General features: G+C 39.7%; 1 protein-coding gene across 6 annotated transcripts in view; it reads right to left on the bottom strand.

Annotated features, from left to right (window-relative positions):
- The window catches only part of LOC143283094 (DENN domain-containing protein 5B-like), a 65,273-nt gene extending 42,820 nt beyond the window's left edge, over positions 1-22,453 (bottom strand). For 3 of the 6 annotated variants that reach the window (XM_076589172.1, XM_076589168.1, XM_076589171.1), the window contains exons 1-10: positions 22,217-22,453; positions 18,138-18,247; positions 16,622-17,144; positions 15,298-15,423; positions 13,941-14,128; positions 10,300-10,624; positions 8,622-9,128; positions 7,859-8,009; positions 5,769-5,859; positions 569-604 (exon numbers count right to left, since the gene is read on the bottom strand). In XM_076589172.1, coding sequence (XP_076445287.1) covers positions 569-604; positions 5,769-5,859; positions 7,859-8,009; positions 8,622-9,128; positions 10,300-10,624; positions 13,941-14,128; positions 15,298-15,423; positions 16,622-17,144; positions 18,138-18,247; positions 22,217-22,313 — 2,154 coding nt within the window. In that variant the 5' untranslated portion in view covers positions 22,314-22,453. Of the gene's footprint in view, positions 1-568; positions 605-789; positions 805-5,768; positions 5,860-7,858; positions 8,010-8,621; positions 9,129-10,299; positions 10,625-13,940; positions 14,129-15,297; positions 15,424-16,621; positions 17,145-18,137; positions 18,248-22,216 lie in introns of all 6 variants that reach the window. The other 3 variants (XM_076589173.1, XM_076589170.1, XM_076589169.1) reach the window with 2 other exon arrangements.
- Positions 22,454-22,464: the final 11 nt, after the last annotated feature.

Raw genomic sequence — 22,464 nt, forward strand, 5'->3', positions numbered from 1 at the left:
TTACAGTAGTACTGTGAAAACTGTTATTAAGATGCTGTTCCGTGTTGTCAAACTTCAAGACCAATTTCCATCCATCAAGTAAAACAGTTTAAGAAAATTCCAAATTGAACAAACTGATATATATATATATATATATATATATATATATATATATATATATATATATATATGCGCTCATTTTCTCTGTAAATGTAATCAACATTTAAAAAGCTATTTCAACAATGACCAGTATCACCACACTACCAAAGTGCAACAACAAATGTGGGGAAAGAAAAACAACACATGAACAATTAGTGAGAAACACTAAAGGCAGTAAAGGACAGACAAAAAAAATACTTTAATTACAGCGCTGAGCAGAGCACTACTGCACATCAAGCAAGCAAAAAACAGCCAACGGGAATAATATATTTATGGCAATCAGTGAAGTTGTCTGTAAACAGCCAAGGTTATGACTAGAAGGGCCAATAAATACATGGTGAATGAAAATGGAGACATGATCAAACATGGTCTGTGGCGGTGGCAGTGAAGGTGAACTGAATGGAGGGGGTGGGAGATGAGGTGTACTTACAACCCATAGTTTGGCATGTTTCTCAACCAGGGCAAACTACAGGATCAAAGATGGCAACAAATAAAACAACCACCTCAGCGACAAAGAAATCAGGGGGAAAAAATGTTCATCTACATAGAAAGGTAATCTAGAACTAATACATGTGTATAGAGTCTTCGAGTTATACTTGTGGAAAAAAAACCCTCTCCAAGTGAGCCACAAAGAAAATTCTGATCACTTACGATCCAGATATCTTTCTAAAAAACAAAACAAGAAAAAGGATAAACAAAAATAAATAAATAAATAAAACACACCAACATTAACTGCAAATTAGCACAAATCTGGTCAACAGATAGCATGCACTAATGCTATCTGCATGCTTGTGTGTGCAAATCCATTGCAAATCATTTCATTCCAATAACTGTAAAGGTTTAAAAAATGTTTTCTATGGGCATCAAAACCAATCATTTATCATTTCAAAATCCAAACAAATATTAATGGCAAATCAAACCATGCAAAACATTAAAACACAGTGACAGTGGTAGGCTTCAATCATGGACACTCATGTACGCACATACACAACCATGGATACACATGTATAAATGAACACCTAACATACACAACAATACACTTAAAAACATTAAAACACACACATGCAGTCACTCATCCACACATTTACAAAACTGCACTCTCGAGAATACATACACAGAGGAAGAGACAAACAGATTTTGTGAACAAAACAAAAATACAACCTGAAATTAATTCAAACAAACAAATAAATCAATCAATTCAGTTATGAACCTATATCCTCAGAGATGGGATTAAACTATCTTTTCTAATCTTTTTCTAAAATGGACTATGGGCAGTGACTAGAAACTGCTGTTGGCTCCAGTAGAGTTTTAAAAGGTCAGGGGCAAAATCCCTGGATCTGGAAGCTTGACTTTTGTTTGTTTGTTTTTTTCAAATAAAACTCATGTTTCAGACAAAGGGAAAGCTTCCTATCTACATTTAGAGTCTATTTTTGCTGTTTAGAAAATCCAAGAAAGACTTAGATGTTCTTAACTAAGTCCTCTACTTGGAAGGTCATTTCACCAACAAACTGTTTTCTGCCTGTCTTAAGATGACTTTTTTTTTCTTTTCACACTGCAGCTGAATTTCAAACCATTTTCAGGGTTAGAAGAGAATCAAGTTCACAGATTTCACAAACATTATCTCTCAAGTCTGCAAAAGGCAAAATGACAGTTTTCCAAAACCTAAAAAGAGTGTGTGTTTATCATTATCAGCGCGACTGGTATGAATGTGTGTGTGAGAGAGAGCACTATCAGTGACTTGAAGAGTGTATATGTCTCTATCTGTGCTTGATGGAGGGATGGAGAGAACATGTCAAATAAAATAAGGCATGAAGAGTAAAGGTGAGAATGAAGGCCACAATAAGGAAGAAGAGGGGGGGTGCGGGGGGGAAGAGACTTATGGTAGCTAGACTGGTTGTGATGAAAATGAAGGCCACAACAGAGAAGAGGAGAGGAGGGGGGGGGGAGGAGGCTTATGGTAGCTAGACTGACTGTGATGAGAATGAAGGCCACAATATCTCCCAGGTCAACATATGCGCAGACCTGCCAATGCCTGAACCCTCTTTGTGTGTATACGCACGCAGAAGATCAAATACGCACGTTAAAGATCCTGTAATCCATGTCAGCGTTCGGTGGGTTATGGAAACAAGAACATACCCATTATGCACACCTCCGAAAACGGAGCATGGCTGCCTACATGGCGGGATAAATAAACAAAATGGTCATGCATGTAAAATGTTAAATGTTACATGTTTGTCTCAGTGTGTAGGTGTGCGTGCCTGAAATCTGATTGAATGACACAGGAAATGAATGATGAGTGCCCATTGGCAGCTGTCACTCCGCTCTACCCAGGTAGGCAGACTGTTGTGTAAATGACTCCGTGTGTGAAAAGCACTTAGAGCTTGGTCCATATCAATCAATCAATCAACAGGGAGGAGGGGGGGGAGACTTACAGTAGCAAGACTGGTTGTGAAGAGAATGAAGGCCACAATAAGGAAGAGGAGGGGTGGGGGTGGGGGGGGGAGACTTATGGTAGCTAGACTGGTTGTGAAGAGAATGAAGGCCACAATAAGGAAGAGGAGGGGTGGGGGGGGGGGAGACTTATGGTAGCTAGACTGGTTGAAATGAGAAATGAAAGCCACAACAGGGAGGAGGAGGGGAGGGGGGGACTTATGGTAGCTAGACTGGTTGTAATGAGAATAAAGGCCACACAAAAGGGATGAGGGGAGAGGGAGACATGGTTACCAGGTAGCTAGACTGGTTGTGATGAGAATGAAAGCCAAGGTATGGAGGATGGGGGGAGACTTATAGTAGCTAGATTGGTTTAATGAGAATGAAGGCCACACAATAGGGAGGATGGGGAAGGGGGGCTGGGGGGGGGGGGCATGGTAGCTAGACCGGTTGTGAGGGCCACAATGGAGGGGGGGGACTTATACTAGTCAGACTGGTTGTGATGAGAATGAAAGCCACACAATAGGGAGGGAGGACAGGGGGGCATGGTAGCTAGACTGGTTGTGAGGGCCACAACAGGGAGGAGGGGGGAGGGGAAACTTACACCAGCTAGACTGATTGTGCAATCTGTTTCTCTTGGTGCTGTGAGATGGTAACTTGACTCCACCAAACTGGGTTCACCCCAAACCCTCCTCTTTCACCCTCAACCCACCCCTTATCTGTCAGTGTTGTGGGCCAAAGTGCACATTGCATATGCATTTGGAGACAGAGAGGAAAATGGATCACCAAGCAAGACCGACCCTGAAATGAACAGCAGGTGGTACAGGAGAAGTGAAGGATGTGAGAAGCAGAGAGGGAACAGGGAGAGGTGGTGAACTGAAGAGAAGGGATCCAGTTAAGGCCCAAACACAATGCAAAAGCACTCAACAGTTTTGCAATGAATTTTCACTTTCCCATCTCAGGACTGAGATGAGACCTGACAGTGACATAACCCCCAAACACACTGAGTCATGTTCAGTTTAGCTTTGTAAGTCAGTTTCTGTGTAGTTTTTGTTGTTGTTTTTATGGTCTTTGGACACAACTTTAGCTACATGTTTTAAAGAGATATATTATGGAGAAAGAGGATGAGGTGATGTGGAAGGCAATGAAATACTATTGCTCAAATGGCAAAATGAAGAAAGACTAACTGGAAAGTGAATGCTCATTAAGAAAATAACACTCTCTAAATATCATAAGCTACCTTTAAAAAAACCCTGTCAAAGAATGTTCAAGCATCTCAAGAACAATTCCAGTGGCCTCCTTATTCCTGGAGAAATCCCATCTCTGATCCTGACTGAAATACAATGCAGGGTGTCATTTTATTGTTAGGATTTTTATTTCCCAAACCCCATCCACATTAGAACATGTGCACATGGATGCAGTGCTGCATACTTAGCATTCTCCATAACAACACAAGCACGTCCATACAAACATGTAGTTGTGGCTCACACCAACATGAATGACATCATATACACTCTGAAATTCCATTCACTCAGCTAGACAACAGGAATGCAGTTGAACACTTTTTGGTCTTAAGCTGCATTTCCTCTCAAACCATCCAACCCACTCCCAGATCCCACCAACACCTCACCCTTCCCTTCCCCATCAATAATGGTTGCAAATAAACTTGGGGTGAACAGGCTCTATTCTAATGTCTACAATCACCTTTAGTCTAAGTGTGGTGGAATGTCAGACTCAATTCCTGTCTCTCTCACTCTGGAATCTTAAGAAAATATGCATTACTGTTTCCTCTTATCAGAAGGGAATTTAGAATCATCTGAATAAAAAATACTTTCATCACACACCTATAGTTTTTAAGCTGACAATTTAGATTTTTGAACTAAGCTAAAATTCATGTTATTTTTCAATTTGTTTCTCAAAACTGTATCATTTCCCGTATCAATGTCTCATTGCATTTAACAACAGCATTCCTCATGAAAACTGGAAATCAACCCAACACAGCTACTCAAACTAACACTAGACAGTAGCCCAAGGGCAGGAAAGAGTAAATAACCAGGCCAACAAATAAACTGGAAATCTGACGGGCACAATAGCCGAGTGGTTAAAGCGTTGGACTTGCAATGTGAGGGTCCCAGGTTCGAATCTTGGTAATGGCGCCTGGTGGGTAAAGGGTGGAGATTTTTCCAATCTCCCAGGTCAACATGTGTGCAGACCTGCTTGTGCCTGAACCCCCTTCATGTGTATACGTAAGCAGAAGATCAAATATGCACATTAAAGATCCTATAATCCATGTTGGCATGTGGTGGGTTATGGAAACAAGAACATACCCAGCATGCACACCCCCAAAATCAGAGTATGGCTGCCAACATGGCAGAGTAAAAATGGTCATACACGTAAAAGCCCACTCGTGTATGAGTGAATGTGGGAGTTACAGCCTACAAACAAAGAAGAAAAAAACTGGAAATCTATTCTACATAAAATGACAACCATTTAGAGAAAACATTTCATAGTGTTTTCTTTCGTTTTATTGTTACTGGACATGAAAGTCTGGTGGGGATGGGGGAGCAGAACTGATTCCGCAGTGACCAATTCTGAGCGAATGGACTTCTCCAGACATCAAGCAAGACACAGCAAACAACCAACACGTCACAGTGAACATCAAGGCAATCAATTGATCACACTACTATGAATCTACTGCTTGACAGCAACTTCACCAGAACTGCTCACCAGGTACTTGTGCAACTCAGAGATAAATGTGTGTGTGTGTGTCTGTGCGGATGTGTGTGTGTGTGTGTGTGTGTGTGTGTGTGTGTGTGCGTGCATGCATGTGTGTGTGAGTGTGTGGTAGTTGTAGTGGTTGTTGTATTTGTTGTTGTCGGAGTAGCAACAGTTGACTTTAATAGACTTCAATTTACCGTCTTGCATGTGTGTGTGTGAATGTGTGTGTGTGTGAAATACTGGTATTTAAATCCTTGTGCAGCAACACCAATGAGAGTTCCTGGTGACAGCTGTCAACTCCACATCACAAGATCATTCAGTTACACAGGAAACAAATTGACAACCAAAATGTTTTCAATCCAACACAATGCCACGAAACATCAGCGTGACAGGAGTGATGGCTGGGAAGACAAAGAGAGGACATTTTGGAGACAGGGGGAATGGGGAGAAGGGGGAGGGTCTGATGTTGGTTCTGCACTCACCTCTCTTTGGTCAGAGTTAAGCTGAAGGTGTTCAGCATGCTGTAAGGAGCGATCTTTTCGCCTCCATTTGGCATTCTCTCGACTTCTGGTTCTGAAACAGTTGACAAGTTTAGGAAATTCCTCGACTGCAATTGAGCAGAGGGGAGGGGTGGAGGAGAGAAAAAGATATATATATATATATATATATATATATATATATATATATACTGAGAGAGAGAAAGAGAAATACAAAGACGGTGAGGGACAGAAAGACAGAGGAACAGTGAGAGCAGAGAGACAAAGTACACATTTACAGTGACATGCACACCAAGGCATACATGCACACTTTCTCTCGCTGATATTTGCAAACATACACATAACAGTCGCTGGTGCAGATGTCGATAGGTTATATTGTCTATTTCAAACACAAGATCTATGAATCCCAGCAGTGTTTGATGGTCAAATATGGAGACTGTTCTCTTCCATCTGCGTAGATGAATTTGATTGAATGGAGCGTTTCTTTCCTCTACAAATGCCCTCCAGTGAAATTATTCTGGAAACATATCAGAAGTTATATAGATGGATCAGTGGGTGTCGATGGTTTCACTGTACGTGTTCTGTCCAGAATTTATATTTCTTTCCTTTCAATTGTGAACAAGAAAAATGAGGTCATGTCTTCTCACAAAACATGACCTACCTTCCAGCAAGTTAGTGGAAAGCAGCTTTTAGAATTTTCGGATTTCAGTACGCATCTGAACAAAATAAAACTGTTAATGACACAGAAATACTGCTTAATTTGAGAGACTTACAACCTATTAGTATTATTGGTATGACTGTGAAGATTTTTTTTCATACTATGTTAAGCCAAATTTGGTAATGGCAGACAAAGTATTTCCGGAGAAATTGGCAATGTTTAAGTTTACCATGGACACACAGACACACACACCCAAACACCAGGTTTACACAAGAAAGTCAAAAAAGGATGAAAAGAATATAGTCCTCCATGAGCTGCATGCAAACTGAGGCCACAAAATAAAAAAGACTTCTCTTCTCCCAGACAGTTAATCATGTGTATGTGCATGTAGGAGATCAATTAAAAATTGTGTTGTCATGTCTTGAATTCAAGTTTCGATGATGTTTGGCATATCCTTTGTTCTGTTCATGCTCTTGTTTGTTCCTTCAGCTGCCAACACAGCAAACATGCATGTGTGAACACACACACACTCTCTCTCTCTCTTTGTCCCTTGACCTACACACACAGACACACACAGACACACATTTGGTGGCCAGAATAAATGAGTGAAACTGAGACAGAAATGCAAGCTCTGCACAGTCAACAGTCTTAGTCTGGCCAGAAGCTGTACCTTAGCCCAGAAGACCAGGAAATAAAGCCACTAGGAGACAGGAAGCAATGTGGCCTAATCAGGCAGCCACATTTCCTGTTACTGGTGACTCATTACTGGTACGACACTATCCACCACCTGACATCTGTACACACCAGTTTGAGTCCACAAGACTGTCAGTTATCACTGTGACTGACCAAAAAAAGCTGTGCAAATTAGTGTGTGCTGAAATATTTGAGATTAATTAGTATCTGTACTCCTATGATCTGTTAAATAATTGCAAGTCATTTTTATACATTTTAGAAGAAAGCACTTTACCAGTTTTAGATATGCGAATGTATGATTTGCTTTTTTGTTGTTGTTGCTTTTCACTTTCCTTTTTTCCCTGTTCCACTTTCCTGACTTAACAGGCTGATGCTGATCCCACTCCAGCACAACTGTTCAAACAACTAAACTGGCTTCTTATGCTAACATGGAATTTTCACATGCCACTTGACAGATTACCAACATATCACGTGATCATGATGTCTGAAGGAAGTGGTGTAAATCTTGGACCCAATTAATGTTACGACTCAGTGCAAATGCTTTACAGAGCTGCTGAATGCACTGATATTGGTAATGATATTGTCAAGAGTCCCCCCCAGCCCACCCCCACACCCCAGAAAAGACTTTCACAATCAGAGCGCAACAGATCCAACACAGGCCACATGAAAATATTAGCATCAAGACTTGCAAGAACAGTAAACGTCCAATACACAGATGACCTACTTGGCAGCGGAAGACTCGGTGTTGAGGAAACTGGCACTGAGGATGGGAAAGATGCCGGCCTTGTGTTCAGCTAGACCCTCCATCGTGCTGGGGGCCTGGGGCTTGGGAGCCACATGGTCAATGTGGGTGGCTCGCTTGTCTATGAACACATCTGAAAGAGCAAGCACCATTTCAACAGGACCTATGTGGGTGGCTTGCTTGTCTATGAAAACATCTGACAGAACAAGCACCATTTCGAAACAACCTATGTGGGAGGCTCGCTTGTCTATGAACACATCTGAAAGAGCAAGCACCATTTCAATAGGACCTTTGTGGGTGGCTTGCTTGTCCATAAACACGTCTGAAAGAACAAGTACAATTCCAAAATGACCTATGTGGGGGTCAACCAGCATCCCTCACCTATCACCAACTCCTTCCTCGTGAAACAAACCAAATGTCTAACTAAAACCATTTTTTTCAAAGCAACACATTGAGAAACAAAATTGTATCAATGCTGGAGAAGCAAGTGAACAATATCATCAACTGAAGAAAAGATTACAGATAATCTGTAATGCAAGCCAGTACATTTACGCACATATTTGCACGCACACACATGCCCAAACGCACCACCCCACACAACCATCTCACACTGAAAGGCTTTACAAATAAACTCTTCAATTCTTCTCTAAGCTTGGACTCTTGTCACCCTGAAAGGAAAACACTACAAAAAGGAAATGCATGACCATTCATGTAATACCATTCAAACCAACATGCACAAACTTACTGGTATCTTCGATGGTATTGCAGGGGTGGAAAGAGAAGGTGCGAGCCTCCGCCAGAGTGTCCCTTAAGGCCTTGATGCGGGTGTCAAACACACACAAGTAGGGGTCCGTCTCTTCCCACTGAGACATGATCTTATTGTCTATCAAGGTGGCAAACATCTGCGTTTCGATGAAGGGCGAGAGGAAAGGCAAGTGGGACTCCGGCTGGTCACTGAGGAAGGCCGCTTTGTCAAAATTGTGCATAGTTTCCCGGTTCGTAAGCCACGACTCCATGTCGTTTGACGGATTCACCACAAAGCTTTCATATCCTAAGAACATATGCACAAAACAGTTGAGAAAAATCTCCCTTACAGAGTTGTTGAATTTGAGGTGTTCCAGCTCCTCTGCTGGGACAGTTTCTTTGCCTTCAGACAGCTGGTCAGCTGAAATGGCTCTGGCTTTGAGCTCTTCCTGAGAGGCTGCATGCTGGGCTTCCTCTTCAGCAAAGTCTTCAATGGAGTCCCACACACCTGCCACCAGTCAATACATGGTCAGTCTGTTATCCAAAGGAGCTTGGGGACAAAGGATAATGAACATTTAAATTTCATTTTTCCTATGCAAGTAATTAATTCAATATTTATTTTATAATAAGCTTTATTCATTTCTTTTTTCGCTTTCTGAGAAACAATCACCCCCATCCATTAACACATAAATAAGCATGCATATATATATTTTTACACTAACTCATATGCCCCAACCCCCCAAACACACACCCTAGTGTTAGACATTCAAACTCAAAACTTGACTGTTTCAACAACACTGTCTTTTCTAGCTGATTTTCATGTCAAACATAGAGTTGTCATGACTGTTAGTATCTACAGGCAAAGATGATCTCATCTTCCATACAGCAAAGCTTGATCGCTGTACTGTTTAAATGTCTGACAGCACTAACATATTCTTTATAACGGTCATCTAACAACCAATGAATAGAGGAAATGTCAACATAGCATGTGTATGAACTTTGGACTGTCCACATAGGGCAGGAGGATCCTTTGTGTAGTTATGTCACCAAAGTAACAGACATACCACACACTGTATTTATCATTGTGGACCTCTCACACTGATTGTGTACCTGATCATACAGCCAGTAGCAAACAAATTTCAGTAAGTCTAATTTTTCACTCATATATATATAAATGTTTTGCAATTAAAAATCAAAAATTGAAAGTAATTAGGGCAATTCTGTGATGGATTAAGGAATCAACTTGTAATTCATTCATCATGATCTTAGCTTAAAAGTTTTGTTCATATCTTTAATCAGACTGAGTGTGTAAAACTGACCTCAGAATATCCACAAAACTTGATAGAGCTACCTTCTCATAACATTCAAGAAATTATATATTTTCTGAATGCGTTTCATTTTCTAAATCATACTCCCTCAAAAAAGGATGGCATTCTCTAAGGACAAAAACAACAACAACAAAAAAAAACAATATATAAAACAACTCTACCAGACCTTTTGGACAAAGCTGATGATTTTCCTCTCTTTTCTGTAAGGCTTGTTTGATGACTGCACTTTTGTCCACAACTATACAGAAAATATCTTGATTATATGTGTCCTCATAGATATGTAATGTCATTATTTGTCTCTTCATCTTGGGTCTACTTGTTTCTCATCTTCACAACACATTTTCACTTCACCTGTCTTTTTGGCCAGGTTGGAGATTTTCTTCCAGGCCTCGCTCTGCTGTAAAATCTCCATACGTTTAGGAGAGTTGGGGTAACTGCCAGTGCCGGCAGCATCTGGAGCCAGACTTCCTGCCTTGTTGCCACCACTCCCAGCACTGCTGCCATGGCGAGGGGTGGTGGGCTGGCTGCTTGCCTGCTTCTCTTTGGTGAAGATGGCATGGTATCGGTTCAGGAGCTGCCTAAGCTCTGCACGCAGGTCGCTGGAGTACGGAAAGTTGGGCAGCTCCTCCGGCACCTCCACCGCCTTGTCATCCACGTTCACAAAGCACATGTTGGCCTGCACACATGCATGTCCACACCGTCACAACACATATGTACGCATGCATGCACACGCATGCACACACATACACACATGCACATACCCACACACGCACACAGACACATTCTCTAGCTCACTTACTAAACCATGTTGCTCATAGCTCAGCCAACCACAAAGGGCAATTTAGGGCTAAATACATGTTGGGAATTAAAAACCTGTCAGAGAACAACCAAACAATGTTAAGAGGTTACTTGAAGTAGTGTGAAAAAAGCCAGTTCAAAAACCATGTCTTCGTCAATCAGCTCATTTCATTCAGAAACTGAAAAACAGAGTTCGAATGAACTTCAAGAAGTAGGTCTTTATTGAGCCAGCTATGAAGTGTTTGTGTCTAACAATGCAGCATTCAAGCAATTAATCAGCAAACATTTCATTCTGCAAGGTATACACCATAGGTAGAAACGGGTCAGGAAAGACCATATGCAGACAGCAGTGATCAGGAGAGAAAAGAAGTGAAATTCCAAGATCATGATATTAATCAGGATTCAGCAGCAGAAGGTCTTCATGTGAGTCCTCCACTGAGTCCAGGGTGTGGAAAGTCTGTTGTCAAGCTTGGTCCCAGTGGTGATAACATAGGCAGCAGTTACCAGGAGACTAAAGATGTGATATCCAAGATAGAGGCCACTTCTGGATGGTCAGCACTCAACCCCCCACGCCCTCCACGCCCCCCACCCCCAAAAAGAGGTTCAAAAGAAACCACCATAAATTCTGTACAAATGTATGACCATGCCCAATAAGTTAACAGCAGGGACTAAACAGTGAATCAAATTAAATCAGATCATGTTGCCTACAGCCAAGATGACCACAAAGGGGCCATTCTGCAGGGACTGAGATCACGGATAATCCTGAAGTCTGGATGACAGAGATGATAAAGGAATGGCCAGCTGAATGCTCTTGGAAGCCACCAAGAGGCTTTTTTCAGCAATCAAAACTCTATCCTGATTCAGCAGTGATTATGAAGGACCATGATCTCACACACCAAAGGTGTGAAGGAGACCATTGTATCTATGAATTCCATTCCAGCAATTGAATTCCTGAAGGTTCCACCACACCAAGTCTTTGCAGCTACTGGACATTTCCATGAGCCACCCCTTCAAATAGAAACTAAACAGAAAGAGTGGCTGATATAGTGATAACAGGTGAATGCATACAAAGACTAGACTCTTCAGAACAGCCACTCTCAATGAAATAAGCCTGCTGATTACTTGCTGCTTGGGAAGAAAAAAATCAACACAAAAACTGTTGCCAACACCATAAAGAAAGCTGGGATGTTCCTTGCTACAGAGGCTAAAGCAAAACAATGCTGTCCATAGTAAATGACAATAAACAGCACCTTGACTTGTGATGAAGCTGACTTCTTGTTGCAGTATGCCTGATTACTGGTAACTTACACTTGTTCAGTGTCTTGAAAGCAACCAAATGATTATGATGAAATCATACTACTTATACTCAGCCTAATCAACCACAAAGGGGCATCTAAGGGCTGAAAGATTTTTTTTAGTTAAACCAGTGAGAGAGAAACCAATGTTAAAACTTCAATAAATATCACATTAAAAAGACCGAACTCTGGCCTCCCTCACTCCAGGGAGTGGAAATAACACAGGCATCAATCATTGAAAAACTGTGAATGTGAAGACCCAAATCAAGATATTTATCAGGTCCAGTAAAATAGGTCCTATATGAATACCTCTCAATGTCACTGCATATCTGATACAAATTTACACGCTCATAAGCAAGCAAATGCTCTGCCAAGCAGTGAATTTCACCATGATATCTGCATTCAATGAGATTTGCTTGCATGCTATTCGCAGCTTGCCACTATCAGTAAAGGAGTTCTGCAAACTGACCTCATGATATCCGACCACATGAATACAAGGACAGTCAGATTATCACAGGAGTGCCAGCAAAAGCCTTCATGGCAGACAGCAACTCAAGACTGAGGAAAGAAAGAGTGGAGAAGTTCATGGGTAATGTGATAAAGTTTTCTTCATGGAGGCCTGCAGATTTTTGACATTTGCCTCTGAACAGCGAGCTACTGAAAAATGCCACTGTTGCAGATCCAGTAAATCAGAGACAGTGACTTCAATTCTGTCAGATACTTTGTGGAGAAATTCCCCAAAATGCTTCCTAAGAATACAACAATGCCTAGACTTTGCCTGGCTTCTGACATCATCTTTCACTGAGGTCAGAGTGGATCTGACCTGGGGCAAAATCTGCCAGGCGAAAGAGGATGGAGAAAAAATGTTAAAAATCCTTCAATCTGTGATGTCAAAGATACTGACCAAAGCCCATTCATCTGTTCGCTGTGAAAAGATTTTTTTCCGGAGCAAACAAGGACATGGCACTCTTGAGACTCTGCTGACCAAGTGCAGACCAGCTGAAGTTCTGAGAGGTCTTACAAGGAGTGTGAGTTCAGAGACCTGAAAAGTGCAAACCACAGGTCTCTTCTGCAGTACAAGTAATTTTTGTAATGCTACAAAGCATTTCATTTTTCTATGTAAAAATTAAGTGCATAACTTTGTCCCTGATTCTGTTTGTATGTCCCTGATTTTTTAGGTTCATGTCCCTGAAAGTGAAACCTGGGACAAATGCCCTGTCTTGTCTGTGGCACACCATATCCCCAGCCACCAGATTTCCCCAGCCTGCTCCATACGGCAGGTCCATCTCCCTGCCACCATCACTACCACACGAACAGGACCCCTGACCCAGTCCTGGGCACTCTCCCCTAGCAGACGGTACCTTCAAGCAGACAGTCAACCATTGCCCAAGTCTTCAAGGTAACATTCAGCTCCTTTCAGAAAGGCTGCCGACTGAAATATATGTACAGTTGAAAACACAAGGAAAATGAAAATGAATATTTAAATCTAAACATTTTCACAACCAGATTCAAGACAACTCTCCTGAATGTTGTTCAGTCATCTTACATTGAGTGGTCATCCAGCCACGGACGTTGTGTTATCGCCTGCCATGTGGGTTTTCTGACAGTAGGTGTTTGAAATAGTCTGCCAGCTGCTCTGGAAAAATGGTGCCACAGGTTGTTCGCTAATGTCTTTCCTTTGCTCTTTTCATGTTTGTGATGTATTGCAATCAACATTCACACACAAAAAAAATATAACACAAATGCAGATTGTTATCCACTGAATTGGATTTAACTGAGGAATGTACATGTATCACTGGCTGTGTAACATGATCACAATCACTGATGAATTCAGGTCACACAAGCTTTTGTCTACAACCCGCAAAAAAGGGCTGGCCCTACCTACTAAGAGCTACCTACCTCACTGGGAAGCTTGAGCTCTGAGCGGTCTTCATGGCTGCTGCGATAGAGCCCCATGACATAGGGCACAGGGGCATCCAGGAAGTGGGTCAGAGAGGCTGGCAAGATGGGTACGTAGACATGTTGCCAGGAAAAGGGAAATATCAGACAGTTCAAGCCTTCTGCTACCAGCATCAGGCGCTGGTAATCTGCACACCAATGACCAACGTAACTGTCAGAACAGAGATCAATACATGAATCTTTTCCCTCTTTATTATTATTTTTTTCTTTAATCCATTTTGTTGCTGTCATTTCATTAATTTGTAAAGCAGCATGTGGTACATTTCACAGACTATTAGGCAACACTCTTTCTCCTCCACTCTGACCCATGTGCCTTAAAATACATTGTAACTACTGTATCAATAAAATCTCTGGAAATGCTGTTGCAAATCAGAACTGAATCACACTCGCTGCAGTGAAAATGAATGAAAACTTCCCATGAATCAGACTGAAAATAGCACATAAACAATAAGAGAAAATAAACAGAGCAGACATGTGAGCAGATGTGATAATATTGCCAGTGACGACATCCTGACCTCAACATCGACTTTGACTGAAGGTATAAACACAGCCACAACAGCTACACCAATCAGCATATCAATGCTGAATTTACGCTCCACATTTGTCAGGGATTCCCCGAGTCTAAATTTCCTGGCTTGTCTCAGCAGATGAAAGCATCATGTGTGTGCAAGTATGCATGTGCCTGTTTATGGATGGATATATGTGTGTGTACAAGCATGCATATATAAATATATATATTCAATTTCAATGTTAGTGATTTCTAAGGCTTTGCAACTAGTACAAGGACAACAGTTTGTTTTGTTTCTGATTTTTTATCTTTTTCGCTTTATCATTTTAATGGGTACCTTATAACATGCTACACCTTATGTAAAGTACCTTGTAATCAGTAAAACATATTGACTTCTGAATTCACACACAAATTTTATAAACACACTCAAAGACATTGATATTCATAATCATACACATAATATGTTTAAATGTAAGAAGTAAAAAAGCAAGACTCAGTCAGCGATTACACAAACATATTTCATTTACACAAGTAAAAAAGAAACAGTAAAACAACACACACACACACACACAGAGTAACGCAACACCACAATAAATCATATTCAGTTAAAATAAACATGACATGTGCAACAATGCACAATTCAAATAAAAGTAACATACAAAGGACAAACAAAACTGAAACAAAAAACAGCTCTAGTCTTTACATCACTGTACTATGAGATTAACAAGAATTCTTATTGACACCTTCACAAACAACAGATGTGAAGCACACACATCAATCTCAACTCACCAGAAGAGTAGAAAAGTATCTGATGTTCCAACAGCACACACATGAAGACACTGAGAACATTGTCCACCCCAAGCAGACGAAACAGTTCCCATAAGGGAAAGTCAAACAATGGGGGTTCCCCAATATCTGTAAACAAAACAAATGGTCACTTTATGAGTTTATCACAAGCTGCAAGTCAACTTTTTTTTTCCAAATACCCAGAAAAATCTTTAAAAAATCAAATCAAATCAAATCAGAAATGCTTCTGATTCCCTTTTCACAACTAAGATCCACTTGAACTGCATCAAACCACTTACGCATTGTGAATTTAAGCAAAATCTCATCTGACTACCAGAGCCATTCAAAACAAGGTCAGAACCATGTCAAAGTATACTTACTTCCTACCTAAACCATAATGAAAAGTTATGGTAAAATGGTATACAAGAACTGAAGAAGAGAAACAGGAAATGTTAACCTGAACATAAAGAACATACAATGAAGTGAAAATGTATATATATATATATATATATATATATATATATATATATATATATATATAAAGATTATGATATCATATAATTCCAAATAAAATTACTTTTCACAAAAAGCAACATTCAAAACATAATAAGCAAACAAAAACATTACAACTACAAAAACAGCATTCATCCATTTACACATATTAATGTAGTGCATTCGCAAAAAACAAAAAAAAACAAAACAATTGCACTTAAGCATGCTCACAAGCACACCCTCACCCCACACCAACCTTACAATATGTCTATGATTAGTATGAACTACTTAAACAGTAATACACACCACTTCTTTCACTCTTTTTTATTCATTATGGGTCTAACTAAACCCTTTTCTCCTTTTATCTGATATTAGTGATATTGATAATCAATATATATATATATTTATCTTTCATAAAACTTACTTTTTTACATGCATGCATACACACAAATATACAACAGAAACAGTATACATAAAATATTAATATATCACTGTGTGTATTATCAATATAAACATACACAATACACATTCATAAACACAAACTTAGACCAGAGTGATTGTAATATTACCTATAAACTTTTATATAATATATGGAATCCACTTTTTGTAGAAACTAGTGATTGTCATCTGCTGCTTATGGAAATGTTCTTCAATGTTACAAAATATGATCATTTCTATTCTACATCAATTCATCTACAAAGAGGAAAGGCACACTCTCACACTTCAGCGAAACCTATGTTCCAATGCAAATGTTTAGAAGTGCAACAGTGCAAGTATAACGCTAGTAACACTGTAAAAAGAACAGGAAATTTCTCAACAAAAGAACTGAACTCACTGGGCCGTTGACTGAAGATGGGTCCAGCGGGCCCATAGAACTTCATGCTCCTCCCAGGGGGCAGGAGAGGCACATCATATATCACATTACTGACATATGCCTCCAGAGGTAAGGCACCAGATGAGGACTTCATGGCCATGTCATACAGCTGCTGTAAAAACTTCCTGCATGGAGCTGTGTATGGCAAGCAGGTCACTAAGCAAATGCACTTTGTCACATACAGCTTATCACGAGAGCTGTCAAACTCGCAAGACTTCTCGCGAGTCCGTCTCTCAGAGATCTTCTTCACAGATTCCAAGCCATCACCGCTCCCGAGAGCGCGGAAGGTTTGAGATCCTGCTGCATGCATTGTGTGCAGTGTCTGCATTGCTGAACACACGTCCGGACTCGTCACCTCCTCGAAGAAGACCAGTGCTGAACCGTAAACATGACTGCCATCCTCGCGGGTGATGAGGAAGGAGTGGAAGCAGTTGAGACGTTTGTCGCGCTGTGTTTTGAAAGACAGGCCCCTGGGCATGCACAGCTGTCAGACAGACAAGCAGATTTCTATGGTTCAGAAATGTATCAATACTTAGAATATAAGATAAACACTTTAGCAATCTAGCAGTATCAGCAATAACCCTACTTTCTGCATTTCATTAAAGTCTAAGTGCTTAGAATATAAAAAAAATAAACCCTCTAGCAATCTAACACTATCAGCTTATAATAACTTTATTTTCTGTGTTTCAGAAAAGATTAAATGCTTAAAAATAAAATATGAAATAAACCTCTAAACTCCCCACAGCAATCTAACAAGTGGCATCAATAATTCACTATTTTTCTGTGATTCTTAAATGTCTAAATGCTTAGAATACAAAATAAATCCCCTACCATTCCATAGCAACAGATCTAACAAACAAAATCAATAATTCCCTATCCACTGGTGCTTTGACTGCAGCAGAATAACTTGGGTGTGGCAGTGTAACTGTATGGATAATTCTGAATGAGCAGCATAAGTAAAATGCCACTGAGACAAAACACATGATGGGTAAACCAGAAATAAAATGATATTCTGAAAACACTGACTGAAGAAAAAAAGTTGAGATAAAAAAAAAGATTTTTTTCAAAAAGAAACTGTATGCATTTTATAACAATATTTCATATTTTCCTTCATAGTTTCTTCTTTCTACTTTATCAGTTTATGTTAAATTAAAATACAAATTCTAAGGAATACTTTCTCTTACAAATAACGTAGAAGGTTGTCAGCAAAACAGATAACTTTCTGGTGACATAAATGTGTCAATTTAACTGAAGATGCTATCATCAAGGTGTGGACAGATCAGCAAATAATCTTATAAACCATTCATTACATTATAATCAATACTTTAACAAACTGTCAAATGACAGAAGCAAACACAAGAAGCAAGCAGTTAAACAAATAATTATTCACATTCATATATATATATATATATATAGAGAGAGAGAGAGAGAGAGAGAGAATTTTACAATAAAAGATAAACCATTCACTTCAACCTACCATTCCCACAGCATCTTTGTCGAAAGTATTCCATGGTACAGATTCTGGGTAGTGAGCGAGAACCTTGGATTTGAAAGCTCTGTCCAACGGAGCACACTGTAAGGTGTCACCTGAAAACACATCAAACACACCTTAACCAGACTGATTTGTATCTTTTGCTTAGTATAAATTCAACATCAAATTACCACTGATACTGCACACTAATAGTGAGCGGTACAAGAGGAAGAGTGTTTATTACACATTCTGTAACATTTTACATTGACAAACACTGAACCTAGTTACCTATTTGTAACATCTATTGGTTACCCACCACTTGTTCCTCAACTATGCCCCAAACACACTTCCAGAAAAAAAATTGTCCACTTGAATTTTATTTTACACAGAATGTGATCAACTGATGCAAATAAATTCCAGATCAATGACCATCAAGTTCACAACTGATCAAGTCACAATTTCTGACCAATTATTCACTCTCCTATCACAAATTATCTTAAAACAATAAGAAATCATTCAGATTTTAAACATATTTATTTGTTGTAAAAGTATACCATAACTTCTGTTAAAACCGCTTTAAAAAACACAGTTGAACAATCATCTTCTGATCACAAGGTTTTGCAATCCTCACCTTTATTTTAAAAACAAAAATATATGGCCAGAAGAACATGTTTTGGACTCATAATACAGCACACAATGAACGGCAGGTGCAATAGCCAAGTGGTTAAAGTTGGACTTTCAATCTGAGGATCCCAGGTTAGAATGTCAGTGACAGCGCCTGGTGGGTAAAGGGTGGAGATTTTTCCAATCTCCCAGGTCAACTTTTGTGCAGACCTGCTTGTGCCTGAGCCCCCTTCGTGCATATACGCAAGCAGAAGATCAAATACGCACATTAAAGATCCTGTAATCCATGTCAGCATTCAGTGGGTTATGGAAACAAGAACATACCCAACATGCACATAGCATGTACATCCCTGAAAGCGGAGTATGGCTGCCTATATGGCAGGGTAAAAATGGTCAGAATACATGTAAATGCCTGCTCATGTACAAACAAGTGAACATGGGAGTTGCAGCCCACAAACGCTGAAGAAGAGGAAGAAGAAGAAGCAGCATACAATGAAACCTTTACCATTAACTGTCTTCATCAGTATTGAGGAATGAGGAAGGTGGCAGGATGGTTAAGAATCAAAGATGCTCATCTGCCAATACAGTGTCAAGCACTGTCGATGTTACATAATGAACTATAAAGTACCCATCACAAACTCAAGAGGACTACTGAAAATTCATTCACTGCAGTAAGAAACTAGGCCCACTCCCATGCCTAGTATTACACATTCACTTTGGACAAAGAAATGATAACATTCTCACCTATTTACTGTTTCAGTGTTTATCTCCACCACACAAAGTTTCAAACAAAGCTGCTTTTTTTCTGCATTTATGAACTGCAGCTCTCACATACATTCAAGCATGTTTACCTACAGATGGGCTTATATTATTACATGTACATGATGTAGGTGTATGTATACACATATATATATCTTATGTCATTATAAATTCATTAATTATATGCTTTGACTTTTTACCATGCCATTTCAGCAGCCTACACCATTTATGGCGAGCAAACATGGTAGCTATGTTTTCTGTAACACACCATTCATAGACATGGATTACAACATCTTTAACCTGTTCAGTACCCTAAGAAATCACCTGACATCCAACACTAGTGTTTCCCCAGAGCCAATGACTAATGAGATGCCCACTACGTCCTGCATCCATTCTGATCTTTCCTTCATCAGGGTTTGGTTCAATAAATATAAATTTATAAACATCCTCCAAATGATTAGTTCGTTGTATCTGGATTATAAAAATACAATCTAAATGAGCACATCTATATGTGTGTTTCAGGTGGAAACCCCCTTTCTTCTCGATAATGATTTGCTAACTGGACCATGTGAAGCATGCATGAAAAGGTGGCTTGCCTCATATACAAAAAAAGGTGTTAAAACCTTGTCAGTAAAGATAGTGGTCCCAGTCAGCAGATTTACGCAATTCTGCAAGCTATGCTAATGATTATGGATAGGTATAATAATGGGTCTCTCTAAGTCTCTTGTTAAATGATGTATTTGAACAAGGTGAATGACACAGTGACGAAACTTGACAGTCCATTTGATGCTATCCACACAGTGCTTTTGAGTAGGTGACAAAGAGTATGTTCACTCAGAGTGGGAAGAGGGTGAGGAGAGAGAAAGGAGTCATGTAAGACAACAGAATAGATCAAATGCCAGTCAGTGAAAGGGGCTGTGGCCATGGATGTCAGTGAAGGGCACTGTCACAGAAGGGATAGACAACAGACAATAATTTATCATGAAACCAATGGTCGATAGTGCAATGGACAGGAAACATGTTTTCATTGTTTCAAACATTTGTAACTGATCAGGTGCCAAAGTAACTTGTTTGTAGAGGAGACAATCTGGATGCACAGTAGAAACGGTAACTGGCCCACACATTCATCAAACGGGGGAAACCTCTTACTGTCTTCGCTATCAAAAAGCTGGACTACCCAGTTTCTGAAAACATGCTTTTAAAACTTTTTATGTTGACTGAACCTGCGGCTATGATTATTGGGACAGTTATTCACTTAGTTACTGGTCTACATGAGTTGTAATTAAATTTGATATAAATTTATAACCTGTTTATTTTCTTCCAGGTATAATTAATAATGTGGCAACAAGTATGCTATTTCCATCTATATTTTGTTTGTTTTCCTTTTTAATGTAATTCTGAGAAGATAAAAATAGGCCCTTTTCTGTTCTTCAAAAATCATGTTCATTTTCAAATGCCTGAAGTGGCTTAACAATTACCTACAATACAGTCAAAATAATTTCGGGGGGAGGACCCAGATACAGGGCTGACATTTATTTTCCGGAGCAAAAATGTTTACTTTCTTTGTCTCAAATAGGTTTTTAGCAAGAATACCCCCTGAATCCTCAAAGTTCTGTGGCAAGGGGAAAACACTTATTTAAAACAAAATTATCTGGCAATGGACAGACTGATGTGCATCTTATACACAAACCAATTATGATGCAAACAAAAAAGAGGGGTATCCAGCAACACAATAACTGAATAAAATAAAGTTTAAGCCCACATTTTAAACAATGTGTTAAGTGTATTTCCCATCCCTTCTGGATTTTTTAATTTTTTTTTATTCAGAATCAATAATTGTAGTGGTCAATTTGGGAATTGAGCTAAACTCTTTGTTTATAAATGACTCCATAAGTCTATGAGTAGTCATTTGGATGAGATGATAAACCAAGGTCCCATTACAGCATGCACCTGGTGCACTAAAAAGAGAACCCATGGCAACAAGTGTTGTCCTCCGACAAAATTCTGTTGCAGAAATCCACTCTGATAGGCAAACAAATGCATACAATAAAGGCCTGAATAAGCACGTTGGTTAATGCTGCTGGTCAGGCATCTGCCAAGCAGATGTTATGCAGCATATACATCTGTTATATGGATTTGTCTGAACACAGTGACGCCTCCTTGAGAAACTGAAACTGAAAACCTAAGGAAAGCTTCTAGCATCCAAAAATTCCACAGTGAGTGATTGAGTGTGAGTGTGAGTGTGTGTGTGTGTGTGTGTGTGTGTGTGTGTGATGTGCACATATATATGCATACAAGTCTGTTCCATTTCACAATTTGTATGCAAGTAATGCCAGTGGTAAATATTCTATACCAATAAATTGAATAATACTGTCAAAAGTAAAATCATCTATTTGTGGAGACTGAAACCATCTTGGCCTACAACAACAAATACATAAAACTAAACATTAATACAAATAATAAAGCGAAGGAGTGAGGAGCTTGGCAGAGGCGAGGAAATAACGAGCAGTCACAAATTTCTGTTTGTCCCACAATGGGTTCACTGTTTCTCAAACCTAATTTCTTTTCCAAGAACACAAACGCGGGAAGGATCAAGTAATATCCAAAAATGACAGATAGTTATAATGAGTTTTTGAAAGGTTCACGGCTCAATACACTGACGAGTGTTAACATGCTGATAAGTTCCGACGTATTTTACCCACCAGAGAGACGGTCAGGTTCCAGACCCGAAGATGCGTCGAGTCCGCAAATGACGAAATAGTCAACAAAGCGATTTGGAACTTGAAGCTGAGCGGCCATTGTTGTTTGTAATCGATTTTCTTAACTATCAAGTCATGTTTGAAATTGATGAACGATGATTTACAGTCCAATGTGTCACAGTAAAACCTCACTCAGCCTCATTACTCATGACTGTCGTCTGTATGGTGTACTGTCATCAAAACTTTATGCA

Source organism: Babylonia areolata, chromosome 6, assembly GCF_041734735.1.
Source record: "Babylonia areolata isolate BAREFJ2019XMU chromosome 6, ASM4173473v1, whole genome shotgun sequence".
NCBI lineage: Eukaryota > Metazoa > Mollusca > Gastropoda > Neogastropoda > Buccinidae > Babylonia > Babylonia areolata.